The sequence below is a fragment of the Nothobranchius furzeri genome, chromosome 1 (genome assembly GCF_043380555.1).
Source record: "Nothobranchius furzeri strain GRZ-AD chromosome 1, NfurGRZ-RIMD1, whole genome shotgun sequence".
Lineage (NCBI taxonomy): Eukaryota > Metazoa > Chordata > Actinopteri > Cyprinodontiformes > Nothobranchiidae > Nothobranchius > Nothobranchius furzeri.
In genome coordinates, this window is record NC_091741.1 from 88,531,142 (window position 1) to 88,544,839 (window position 13,698).

Consider the following 13,698-nt stretch of genomic DNA (forward strand, 5'->3'; position numbering starts at 1 on the left):
TATACACCAACTCATTGGGTGAGATCATTTGATCACATGGCTTCTCCTACCACTGCTATGCAGACGACACCCAGCTCTATCTGTCATTTCCACCAGACAACCACACTGTCTCTGCACAAATATCAAACTGTCTCTCTGACATATCAAAATGGATGAAATCTCACCATCTCCAACTCAACCTCTCTATAACTGAACTACTTGTCATCCCAGCAAAACCATCCATAAAGCACAATATCTCAATCCAAAATGACTTTCCATCTCTGGCTCCTTCAAAGGCAGTTTGAAATCTGGGTGTTGTGATTGATGAACACCTGACCTTTAAAGAGCATGTTGCCTCTGTTGCTCGTTCATGCCGCTTTGCGCTGTATAACATACGAAAGATCAGACCATACCTAACACAACATGCCACCCAGCTCCTGGTGCAATCTACTGTCATCTCCCGCCTCGATTACTGCAATGCCCTTCTAACTGGTCTTCCAGCCTGTACTGTGAGACCTCTTCAAATGGTCCAGAACGCAGCGGCGCGTCTGGTCTTCAATCAGCCAAAAAGAGCACACGTCACCCCTCTGTTCATTGAGCTCCACTGGCTACCCTTAGCAGCACGCATCAAATTCAAATAGCTAAAACTAGCATACAAAGTCCCAGATTGTACGGCTCCCATCTACCTGAATCCTCTTACAGAGGCTTATGTCTCGGCCCGGCCGCTCCAGTCATCACAGGATCGTCGGCTAGCAGAGCCTACACCACGCTCAGGACAATCCAGACTCTTCTCATGCATCGTTCCACAAATGTGGAATGACCTTCCAAGCACTACCAGAACAGGGTCTTCCTTTTCAATCTTTAAGAAACTCCTGAAGACCCTGCCCTTCAGAGAGCATCTTCTAAACTAGCACCCTCCCTGCACCCGTCCCCCCTCTCTACTGTCCACTCCTTTGTTCCCTCCTCTCCATGACTGATGTCAAGTTGTTGTTGTTATTGTTGTTGTTAGCCTCAAGGGCAACATGTCGATTATCACTTGTAAGTCGCTTTGGACAAAAGCGTCTGCCAAATACATAAACATAAACATGTAACTGCTGGGTTGTATTACAAGTAGCAACTCAGTTGTGTTGCAAATAGCTGTTTAGTAGTGTTGCAGGTAGCCAGATAGCATCAGGATTAGGTAGTGTTACAGGTAGTCACTCAGAATAAGTTTTAAACGAGGCCTAATTTGGATCTGCAAAGATTAATCTCAGAGGTTCACAAACAAAAGCCTAATGCAACTCTAAACATTTAGGATGTCTTTTCTGTTGAGCCAGTGGACTAAGTGGTTTAAAAGAGGCTTTAGGTCACTGGAGACTCTTTAGTGAGACATAGAGATTAAAATTTGATAGCTCAGAGCAGGACTGGAGGTAAATGGGCACATGTGGGGCAGGGAGGTGAGGGGAAAAGACATAGGTAAGCTAAAAAAAGGGGAACTGGAAAAAAATTAAATTAAGAATCCTTTTCTGTGAAAAGGTAATATAAAAGTCTTGAGTGAAAAATCTTTACAAGTAAAGGAATCACCCAAAAGGAGGGTTGAGAAGCGTTTTTACTGATAGTGTTACTCCCCTCAGGTGTTCAATAATTAAACAGCTGAGCAGACTCTTGAGATGATGTCAGCCAAGGCGACCATCTATCATTCATCATCACTAAAGCAATCAGACCTGGAGATAGCATTTAATCACTTATTTTATGCCAGAGAGTTTCTTCCTCCCACCACTTTATTTCTCCAAGGTTTTTGCTGGTTTGATGTGTTTTTGTGATGGTTACTTTTTATCTTAGCCAATATTTGCTTTCTTTAATTTATTTTTGTGCTGAATAAACAGAGGTCAAGTGACAGATGAGTCAGATTCCTGCTTTTTTCTCTTATTTGTCCTCTAGTTTAAGTGCCTCTCCTTAAGACTTTGTTGATAACCCTTTGAAGGTATTTAAAATGAGAAAAATAACCATCAGTCCCCTGCACAAGGCACCTCTGTTGGGAATTTATAGCTTCACACTTCACTTTTTCCTCTGTGGGGGCTGCCTGTCTGTGCCTGAGGGCGTGTGATTGTTGCATTGCACTCATAATAAGCCTCTGAGTGACTGGCAGAACCAATATCTTGCTTTCGCTTTGCCCTGCGTTCAGTCAGGCGGCTCGGTGTGCAGCTCACGTCATGCATCTCAATTCCACAAACACAATTTTCGGAACCGAGAGAAGGAGCCTGTTTTTATGATTAATGTCACCATGACAACTACATAATTCATGAATTGTGTTAGCGATCCATTTGTCATTTGCAAATCATAATTCAGGATGTGCTTGAGGAGGGCTGGCCTGAGAGACAGAGTCTCAGCCTGCTGTTATCCTTTGTGTTGTTCTGCAATCATATGGACTAAAAAAAAGCTGTCAGAAATGCTGACGTATCCTTGTCCTTGTCTGGAAGGCTGGAGCTCCGTGGTTTACAAGAGGGCACTTTTAGCTTCGTAATGAATCCTCAGGTCCTCTCATCTGGAAGGCTGCATGCTAAGTCCTCCCTCTTCATCTGCCCGTCTGTCTGTCTTCATCCCTGCTGACTGATGCCCGTTGGTGCAACAGTAAAGGAAGATGAAGAGGACCCTCCTCAAAGCATGTTGGGCTGATTATTTCCAGTTAGATAAATGACTGGAGTCCTAAAATCAAATGGGATTTCTAACCTCTTTAAGCCAGATGGTGGGATTTCTCCATGTTTATTCAGCTGTACCCAGATCAGATCTGGGTGTTTAAAAGAGGTTTATCTTGAATTTTCTTCCCGAAAGTCAAACTGGATCACAGAAGAATCGAACGATAAAATGTTCTCTTAGTTTATACCTTAAATCTTGTATGATTAAGGAATCAGTGTTTAAAATTTAATCAGAAGCCTGCATGTCTTTTCTTTTAACCTTGGACTCATCTGAGAAATTGTCTTCCTTGACTTAGATGGCTGAGTTTAAAGTGAAGCAGCAGGAAGGTTTTTCAGCCGATCCAGGAAAGGTTTACATTTGAAGCACTTCAGAGCTCAGGACTTTGATACTCAAATGAAATTTGCATATGAGGGCTTTTAGTTCTGCTGGCTTTGCTCTGCTTTCCTCCACAGCCGAGATCAGTGTGCGTTAGAGATGAGGTAGCACGTGAAATTTGCTCTGATATTCCTGAATTCTCTACAAGAATCCATAATTGAGACTCCATCCATCCAATCTGCAGAGCTTCTTTTTGACCGCTGCTGGATTTACAGATCAGATATATGTGACGCCTGAAAAGAGATCCCTATAAAAACACGACTAAAGATGTCTGTAACAAATGTTAATGAAAAGGGACCAAAGGGAATCATAAGAGTTCTTTCACTACGTTGATATAAACCATGCATTAGATGGATCAGGATCACATTTTTTGTGTACAGATGAAAACCAGGAAGCACAGCATCTGCTCACAACAGGACATTATGCATGCAGAGTGTGTGGAGGCTACAATAAGACACAACTATTAAATTCTTCTTTACTGCATGATCAATCACAGCTGATGCATGGAGCAGGATTCATTAAGACTGGAGTAACTAAATCTCAATTTGTCTTCTGACCCTTAACTTTTATTTGTTAAAATAATAAGTTTCTGTGGATGAGAGTAATCAGCTCTGTTTTGTGAGTTAACGCCTCTGGCTGGAACAAGCTTTTATGCATATAGATTTATAACTTATAATAAACAATATTTGTGAAATACTAGGTTGATCTGGGGGTGGCTCAAAGCAGGACACCTCCGATATCTGTGTGGACTCTTACTCAGAACGTGTTGCTTCTATCATAACAAACTGTTTTTCATCAACCACCAATAATTATGTTTTTATGGTGATTTTGATTCCTGATTAATGTGCTTTTCTCAGAGTTTCATAAATAAAATCTAAAAATAAAGGTACTGTGTGTCTAATGTGTTTAATTCTAATTTTGTGAAATGAGGTTTATTTTGAAACCAAAACTGGTAAATTGCTAATGATTAAAAACTTTAACTCCCCCACACACTGAACCCTGACAGGTTTGAGCTCTTGAAGAATAAAATGTTTTGCAACGATGTGATTTTAATAATATATCTTTTTTTTTTCTTTAATGATGAAACGTTGTGGTTCTTCTGGCTGTGGGAGACAGATCTTTACTGGCTTTCTGACAACAGCTGAATTTAAATGTTGCTGTTTGTTTGCAGGTCGTTGAGCAGGCCCACTCCTTGTTACTGCTCTGGATTCTCCAGGAGTTGACTGGGATCAGCTGGCTGTGCTTCGTTTGAAAGCACAGAGGAGATGAGGCTCTTGGTGCCTAAACTGTGGAACAGCTGCCCTTTCACATCACGACCTCACCAACACTTGACATTTTCAAAACCTGTTTGAAAAACTCAGTTTTATTCTTTGGCATTTACACCAGACTGAGTCATGACATTAGATTTTGTTTTTCTGTCTCTGTTTGTTAGTGTGGAAAGACTCCTTACTGTTTTGTTTGTCTTTGTTCTCTGTTCTTTTAAAATTTGCTCCACGTTTGTTTTTGTAAGTTCAATTCAATTCAATTCAAGTTTATTTATATAGCGCCAAATCACGACAAGAGTCGTCTCAAGGCACTTCACATAATAAACATTCCAATTCAGGTCAGTTCATTAAGCCAATCAGAAATAATGTTTCCTATATAAGGAACCCAGCAAATTGCATCAAGTCACTGACTAGTGTCAGTGACTTTACAGCAATCCTCATACTAAGCAAGCATAAAGCGACAGTGGAGAGGAAAACTCCCTTTTAACAGGAAGAAACCTCCAGAGAATCCTGGCTCAGTATAAGCAGCCATCCTCCACGACTCACTGAGGATCGAGAAGACAGAGCAGACACACACACACACACACACACACACACACACACACACACACACACACACACACACACACACACAAGTAATGTGTCTATAGTTATATTGTGATGTCTTATTAAATATTCTATTTGGCGAAAGATAAACTTTATTGTATTTATCCTAGTGGATCTATAATTAAACGGATAAACTAGTAGTAGCACATCAAAAGTCAAGGAAAGCAAAAAGTTATTATCAGGAGAGAGAGAATGTTTAAGTGGTTAGCAGCAGTGTGCTAGTCGATGGCCCCCTCCATGAGGCCACCACAGCTCAGCAGAACGTCGTTGTCGCTTCTTCTGGGGAGAAAAACACTTACAGAGAAAATAAAGTTAACAGCTGAAATTGCACTAAATAGTACAGTTAAAGAGCAGACTGTAGAATAAAGCAGTAGAGTGTGAGAAGTGGTCAGTGTATCCTCCAGCAGTCTAAGCCTATAGCAGCATAACTACAGAGATAACTCTGGATAATATATCCTATTTAGATGGAGGCATGTTGGAGGCAGGGCAAGGGAGAGCCGTCTTTACCGACTGTACACTCCACCTCCCGTGTACCACGTGCTGTTACCACGTCAGAGAGGATGCTGCAGGAATATTCTTCCTGCTGCAAGATATTAGAAACTTTGAGATTCACTGGTTGCTTTATTTCTCTCTCGCTTTATTGCTGCTTTTATTTTAGGAGCAGCAAGACAAATGGAAGTAGAAATTTGGAGTAACAGGAAATTGTTAATTCAATTCAGAAATACTTATCAAGTATCAAAAACACCCAACACAGAGTGACAGTTTAACAATGTTTATTAAAAGGGTAGAGACAGGCTAGGTCAGGAGGCAGGAGGTGGTTACCAGGGGGTCTGAAGTGGGAATAGTCTGATAGGGAAGTCCAAAAGGCAAAGTTGGGGACGGAGCAGGATCGGAGCCAGAGGATCAGAGATGCGGCGGAGCAGACAGGGTAATCCAAGAGACGAGGTCGGGAACGGAGCAGGGTTCGGGATCTGAAGACAAGGTGAGTAACAGGCTGGAGAATTTACTGGCAAGGTTTTCAATAATCTGGCGGTGACTGGGTAGCTGGATGGCTCTTATATAGCAGGGGGAGCAGGTGTGATGAATGAGGTTGATGACAGGAACAGGTGGAATGAATGGAGCTGATGAGGTGCGGGCTGAGGTTGCTGTGGCAACAGGTCACGGCAGGAACAGGATCATGACAGGGGTAGGGAGAAAGAGTTTCCATAGCGACCGCAGCATTCCACATTTCTTCTGAGGGGAGTTTACTCTTCAGCCTAACAGGCTTCAAGGGCACCAGATTCAGATTGCAAGAATTGTTTTGGGTACAGGCAGAGATTATTTCCTCTCTGCCTTAGAGTTCTGTCGGTCTTCAACCCCTCCAGGTCCAATAATGGCGTTATCAAACTATTCCAATCCGTGCTGATCCGTCAACTCTCCTTGATCGAATCAACCTTCTGAGCCAGAGCCTGAATCTCAGCCAAAGTTCCAAGCTTACGACTCATCTCGACAATTATCTGAGCCTGTGAGTTTTCAGCACGATGCATTTCATCCCTGAGCTCCGGGATTGAGCCAATATTCCTCGAAAGCTTGTTAATTTTCCGGTATGTCAGGTAACCGCTCAGGCCAAACAGCAGAAATCCTGACACCAACACGACAAATATCCAGACATCTTCAGAATCCTCTACAGACAGTTGAGACAGGCATATCAGGATCCACTGTTTCCAGGAGTCCATGATATGCCCAGCTGGCTCTGTCCCAGAGGGGCATCTGGGAGCCCCTTCTCCCGTTCTCATCGTTGAAAAGATTTTGTCAATCACATTGAGAGACCAACTGACCAGATCCATGTTTAATAATTTCCAGTTTCCAGTAAAAACTGCAGAGAGCACAGCACAGGCAGACAGGACACAAAGAGCCTTGGGAAAAGCAGGGAGGGAGGGGAGAAAAAAGCGTCTGTACTCTCCAAGAGCCGGAAGAAGAAGAATATATAATAAGTATTTTCCTTACCTGCTCTACATGTTTATGTGTCCTAGAACAAAAAACAGGACATTAGAGCTGCTAATCCAGTGAGAGTAACATGAGGTAACATGTTTGCTGTTCCCTGTGGTCTCATCAAATCCAAATTCTAATCTGTGGGCTTATTTAAGGCTGCATTTTAAAGTTTTCATGAAACCTTCAAACAGTAGATAAAAACCTTTTAGTTCTCAGCTTCAAAAGAAACCAGAAGCATTAAATAAATCTCGTTTTGAGGCTAACCTTCAGCGTTCAGAGCAATGCTGATTATTCTGTGTCTATAAATAGTTGTAGAAATGGTAATTATTTTAATAGAGTTTTGAAAATGCAACAAGTGCATTACATCAGGATTTTATAACAAAAAGCATGAATGGAAGTCGAGCAGAAAATTTCAATGAACGTTTTTTGTTTTCCGTTCTGCAGTTTTTTGTGTTATTGAAGCTTTGGAGGAAGGTCAAACCAAAGATCTGGTCAAGTTTGGTGGCGATAAAGACATACAAATCTAAAGAAGACGATGTTCTCTGGGGTTTAGGATAATGAGATTACTGTGATGATTCAAAGTACCGTGGCTTAGGCCAGGGGTGTCAAACTTTAATTCACACTGGGCTGAAATTAAAAATGGGCCAAAGTCAATATTTATTGAAAAAGTGGCAGCAAATGTGCACATTTTCCTTTATTTACAGATTTATAAAGTTGAACCTTTTCATTTGCAAACACACTCATTTTTGTAATGTGGAACAATCAAATTACACACGAGCAAATAGATTTAATGCTGAAGGTTCTCAGTCATCCAGGTCATGGTAATCCAAAAGGGTTCAAATGAAGGCAACTGGACTTCTTTGGTTTCTTGAAGATGTTTTGCTTCTCATGGGAAAAGCTTCATCAATTCTTGAAGTGAACTGTTGTTCTTGAACTGACAAAACTTCTCAGATGAAAAATGAAACATCTTAAAAAAACAAAGAAGTCCAGTTGCCTTCATTTTAACCCTTTTGGATTCAAATTGATTTTAAATAAAGCACACATAAGTGGTATTCATTACTTATGTCTCAGTTTTTTCATTCTTTTAATTCCTGAAGTTGTATATACATATATATTTATGTATAATATTTTATATACAGCATATTTTTAATCTTTTAAGTATTTCTATTTTATGTTATCTTCTTGTTTATTCTTTCTTATACTCCTCTTTTTTGTACCTGTAATTAATGTTATGGCTGCTCTAACACCAAGCTTTCCCCACTGAGGGGCAATAAAGGGATTTTCTGTTCTATTCATCTCTCTGTAGTCTGCCTAGTTGTTGTTTAAAAGAAGGTTAGTTTTTTCACAGGCCAACAACAAAAATAAGAAATACAGTAATTATCATAAATGAAAATGCAATATACTTATTAACTTTCATGCTTTGGAGCAGAAAAAGTGCATAAAACCTAAATAATTCGAGCTCAGCTTGCTCCACTCTGATTTACTGTGATGCTCACCTGTTCCAGCCAGACACCTGCATCTCTGGGGTTGGGCTCTGAGCTGATGAAGATGTTCATCAGTGAGACTCGTGTGTTGTTCTGTTCATCTTCATCACAGACAACAGTTGCTCACACAGGTTTGTGCTGCTGAACATGGAGAGAATCGGAGCAGCTTGACCACACAGTTGGTCAGTGTGCCGGGGAGGAGAGATAAAAACTACAGCAGCCACAGAGTCATACTGACTGTAGCGTGTCGCTAAACTGGAGTTCAATTATCTCGGTCTAGAAGTTGGTTGGTGCGCTTTAAAATCCATTTCTGGGCTTCAAAGTTGGGAAATTGCTGAGTAAACTCGGCGCTGAGTAAGAGGAACGTTTTCAGTTTGACCGAGGCTGAGGAGGTAACGCTGTAGACGCAGAGTAGTAGCGTCGATACTAATGAAGCAGAAAGGAGGGGGACGCTTCGTCAGACGTGCTAACGCCACAAAGCACTATGGGTTTTGTAGTCTTTGCAACTAAATCGGCTGGCCAAATACAAATTGACCACAGGCCAAAATTGGCTCGATGGCCTGAGTTTGACACCTGTGGTATAGGACCTGAACATTACACCAGACACAGATGGCAAATTTAAATAAATCACTACAAAAAAAAGAAAGTGGGGTAACTTTGTTTAAACAACCATTCTTGTGCAGGTGCAGATTCACACTGTCATGTCTGCAATCCCAAAATGTAAACCTTTAAATAGGACAAAGCTCTAATGACACAAAAGGCAAAAAACTTCAGAGCGTATGAACTTGATGAGGGTTAAGTTCAAAAGGCAGAGTCGACACAGGCAGACTTGGGCTCAAAAACCAGGAGCTGAAGACATAAATTATGTCTGGCATGGGCGGAGCAGAACGCTGTGGTTGCAGAGACAAAAACAAGGTCAAGAGCTCGGTGAAAAACACGACCTGTGGAATGCTGGACAGCTGGGACGGTGGCTGCAGACAGCCTGGTGCTATGGGAGAGACTGAGGAGATCTGTGGGCCACAGCTAAAGCTACAAGCTAAGGTACAAGCATGGCTGCAGCGAACAGAACATGAACCAGACAGAATTAATTCAATAATGTGTTTATTAAAAATATTAGATAAAAGGTTTAAAATATTCAGACAAGTCAATAAAACCTATTTGAAGGAAGTTCTTCATGTCAAACGTTTGTTTTTAGTTTAGATGAGATGAGTCCGTGGTTCTGTCCTGAGCTGATGTGGTGTCCTCTACCGAGGGCTGACTGTCTGAAGGACAGAAAAGGTCAAAGGTTAACAACATCCGTATTGGTTTTTGATAGACCAATACAAACATCTTCCTCATTCCTCATTCTCCTCGACCTCACCTCTTCTTTCTTCCTCATTGATGCTCTCCTGACTGGAAGCTTCAGCACCCGGATGGGAGTTCCTCTTAATTACTGCTCCCTCCCACAGGGTGGAGGAGTTCTGGCTCGAGCGCAGCAGCTGGCGGGGGGGTGTCTTATGGTCTCCGGGACTGAAGGACTGAGAAACCCCCGATCCTCCTCTGGACAAACCGATCCCCCAGCCGTGACGGGAGCCCAGCTTACGGCGCCCACCGGACCCGGAGCGTGTGGCCAGAACACTGGGAATGGAGACGTCTGGTTCTGGCTGAGATAGAGCTTTTCTCACAGAGGATGGAGAGACGGGAGCACTGATGGGGTCTGAAATCACAAAGTTTACAGTCGGCGTTACACTGATCAAAACCTGGGGTGTTTTTCAAACATCAATGTCCTTTTAGGAACTCTTAAAACACAGGTGCCAAATTAAACAGGTACATGTGCTAAAAGGAGCTCAGGTTTGATTAAATGCTGGTTCGTTTTTGCTGCTGACATCAGACCTCCTCAGCGTGCTCCTGTTTGTCATTCTGCCTCACAGCCACTGATCCATGAGGGAGGAAATATTGAAAGCTGCTTAATGATGCTTAACAGTTCATTTCAAACTACAAATTTTGTCGCTAATTAACTAGAAAATGAAAAATGCTGACAACAGGGTGTTGATATGACTGGTGTGTAAAATGTAAACACACTTCTTGAACCCTCAGAACCTGTGCACATGTTGGGTACATGCAAACCCTCCACTGTCAGGATTTGTATGTGGATGTGAATAACAGAGGTTTTTTTGGGTTTGCAACATCACTGCCCAACAAAACGCTCTGACATCACATGTGTGACCTGTGTTTACACTCACTAGCTTGTTTTAACGAGCTCAATTACTGCTCTGTATAGAGGAACACAGGTTAACGTAGCACGTTAAAGACACTTATTGTACACCACACAGTGGTGGAATGTTTTTTGGCAAAGATGCAGAAGATATGGGGAACTACTGCCACCTACAGGCTTGGGATGCACATGAACGTGCTTCAAAATGAACTGGATTTATTTATTTTTTTGCTGAAAACAAGGTGGTGTGGACCCACATCTTTTCCTTGGCGGGTGGGGGAGGATGTTCGGTTTTACAAAAGTCCATGGCCTTGGATACACCCCCCCCCTAGTGGCTGGCTGCAATATAGGATTGAAGCTCCACCTCCTTAATTTTCCTTGGAAGAATTCTTTTTTACATATAATAACTGTTGAGTCAAGTATCTGCATGCTCAGAAACTCTTTTTATGTACAAAACACTATGATCGCATGCAGGTCAGCAGGTGGGACTTGCAGTTCCACATTATGAGTGCTCAGCCTCTGTGTGTGTGTCTGTGTGTGTGTTCTCATTTGCAGTTGACATCTACTAATAGTCGGTTCTTCAGGAGACCATGTGACTTTATGAATCCAGTTTCATTTCTATCTTCATCGATAAGAAAAAAAGGAAATATCTAAACCTGAGGGTTTGGTGATAAACATGTTGGTGTGGTGCCGTAGCAACAGACAACTCCTCCACATCACCAACGCTGCTGAAGTCACCACATTTAAAGCATTACACTCACAACTTGAAACAACAGCATTTTTTACTGATGTTACATGCTGAGTTAGAGATTTTCAATAAATGCAGAGCTCGTGTGGAGCAAAGGTTCACTTTCCTTTTTCACCTTGTACGGCGTGGGTTTTGAAACTAGTTAAAACACTCATGGCACCCAACCAAAAACATGTGCCCTTTACATGAATATGGCAGCAGCACATGCTGCAGTTATTATTAAAAACCATAAATAATAGAGTGTGGATTTTTTTTTAATTAAGTGCACATTAGTGAACTGGAAAACTGAAAAAGGTGAATGCTGTTTGGTTTTCAAGCCTATTTAACAAAAGGAAGAGGAATTTGTGAGAAATCTCACTGGCTTTTCACCGTGGAGAGATTCTTCTGCTGTGTCGAGTCTTGTCGCTGCACCGAATTAAAACCAGCATTCCTCTTGACAAAAAGAAGAGCTGCGAGTTTGGGTGGTCAGGGTTTCACGGTGATCACAAAAGGACCATTTATTTTATTGGAGTGATTTTTACTACATTGATTAGAGACAAAGTTTCAACACAAATGCAGGTTTGCTGCTTTGAAAATGTCTCCAGAGACATTTGTGCAGCCGTCTGCTTGTAGACGCGTCAAAAAGTAACCAAGCCTCACAAATCTCCTCCTTTCAACATGTGGTTAGCAGAGAATGCTAGCTTCAGTGAGTCGAAGCTTTTTACAAGGAGAGATTTAAGGAGATGAGAGCGCTATCAGTGCAGACTGCACTTGGCAGTCATGAGATGATTTGTATGCACGCCTGCAGCCTCGCTTGATTGCATGAGCGTTCAGCCATATCTTTGTGAAAACCAGTCAGCTAATGTTTGGGAAATTGTCAGTCTGAAAAAAGAGGGGTTGTATACTGGTGTGTGTGTGTGTGTGTGTGTGTGTGTGTGTGTGTGTGTGTGTGTGTGTGTGTGTGTGTGTGTGTGTGTGTGTGTGTGTGTGTGTGTGTGTGTGTGTGTGTGTGTGTGTGTGTGTGTGTGTGTGTGAGTGTGAGATCTCACCAGGCTTTGGTGTGTGTGTGTCTGCTGTAAAGTCATTGCTGTCGGCTAGGTTTTCCACGCTGCCCACGGCGATGAAGAGGGCGCGTCCTCCTCCTCCTACTCCTCCCCGAGGTTTGATTAGTTTCTTCATTCTGTCTGCAATCCAGTTAGATTTTCTGTGAGGACACGAGGGACAGAGACCTTTTACCAACAGGGGTGTGTCTGCACAGAATTGCACTAGTTACTTTTCCTAAAACATGTGGGATGTCAGCGTTTAATCCTCAGTCTCCTCTCAACGTTTAATCTGGATGAGTTTTTAATGATGAGAGAAGTGAGAAAGCAGCAGTGTCGCTAACTTTTTATCTTTTTAATTCAGCGCCAGCGCAACAATGTCGAGTCTTCGCTTTAATGGTTTCAGATAAAATTTGTGACTGAGATGAAACTGAGTCAGATGTTTGGCAGAAAGCTTTGACTTCCACAGAGTTGTCTGACCCAAGAATTAATGCCAATCACCTGTTGCTCACTAGAGAATGAGTGTTAGTGGGTTTCTGTCTGTGGGTGAAAAAGTTAAAGGGATTTAATGTGCAGGAAGGCCAATTAGAATGTAATATCGGTATAAACTTTTATCACAAAGGACCAGAGGTAAAAATGTGTTTGTATAGCAGGACTGGTTCACTTTCTCTGGATTAACAACTTTAAAACTTTAATTCAATACAAAGAAGAATGGCATAAATCTCATTTTCAAACAGATTATTGTGAGTTTATACAAAACTATAAAGTAGAAGAGAATTATGAGGATGAAAAAGGAATTTATTTTGGACGTTTATCAAATAAGCTGTCAGGATTTTTACATTTAATTTTTGAACCGGAGTGTTTCATTTACCAAACAACAGAAACAAAAGACTAACAGTTTATATGCATTTATACTGAAATGTTGTAAAAAATAAAGTATCCATTATATTATTATTCTCCTTGAGTCTAAATCGCATCCTTTTAGTTTTATAGAGGCTCCTGCTGCCACAATAAGATGTTCTAAACTTTAAAAGTAGATCAAATTAAATGTAATTTAACATAAAGGTTAAATTAATTTGTGCATTTTTTGTGTAAATTTAGCCGCTTGTAGCTAAATATGTCTAATAATAATATTAATAATAATGGATAACACAGAGATAGAAAACTTTAATGCAACTATAATTTCTGTGTTGCATCTGTAGGAACACTGAATGGAGCCAGGCCTTATTTTAGCCACATAAACGCAACAGGAAAGGGCTTTTATTAATAATTTTGGTGTAGCTGAAGAGAGGCTCAGAGCTGAGCTGCTGTTTCTCCTGAGAGAAGCGAGTCAGTTCAGGTGTTTGCTGCACCTGTCCAGGTCGCCTCCCAAGCGAGGCTT

The 13,698-nt window shown here is 41.5% G+C and overlaps 1 protein-coding gene across 1 annotated transcript in view; it reads right to left on the minus strand.

Annotated features, from left to right (window-relative positions):
- Window positions 1-9,440: 9,440 nt before the first annotated feature.
- ccdc88b (coiled-coil domain containing 88B) overlaps window positions 9,441-13,698 on the minus strand; it is an 81,308-nt gene continuing 77,050 nt past the window's right edge. Inside the window, exons 26-28 of the mRNA XM_015947043.3 lie at window positions 12,327-12,481; window positions 9,717-10,052; window positions 9,441-9,618 (exon numbers count right to left, since the gene is read on the minus strand). Coding sequence (XP_015802529.3) covers window positions 9,548-9,618; window positions 9,717-10,052; window positions 12,327-12,481 — 562 coding nt within the window. The 3' untranslated portion in view covers window positions 9,441-9,547. The remainder of the gene's footprint in view (window positions 9,619-9,716; window positions 10,053-12,326; window positions 12,482-13,698) is intronic.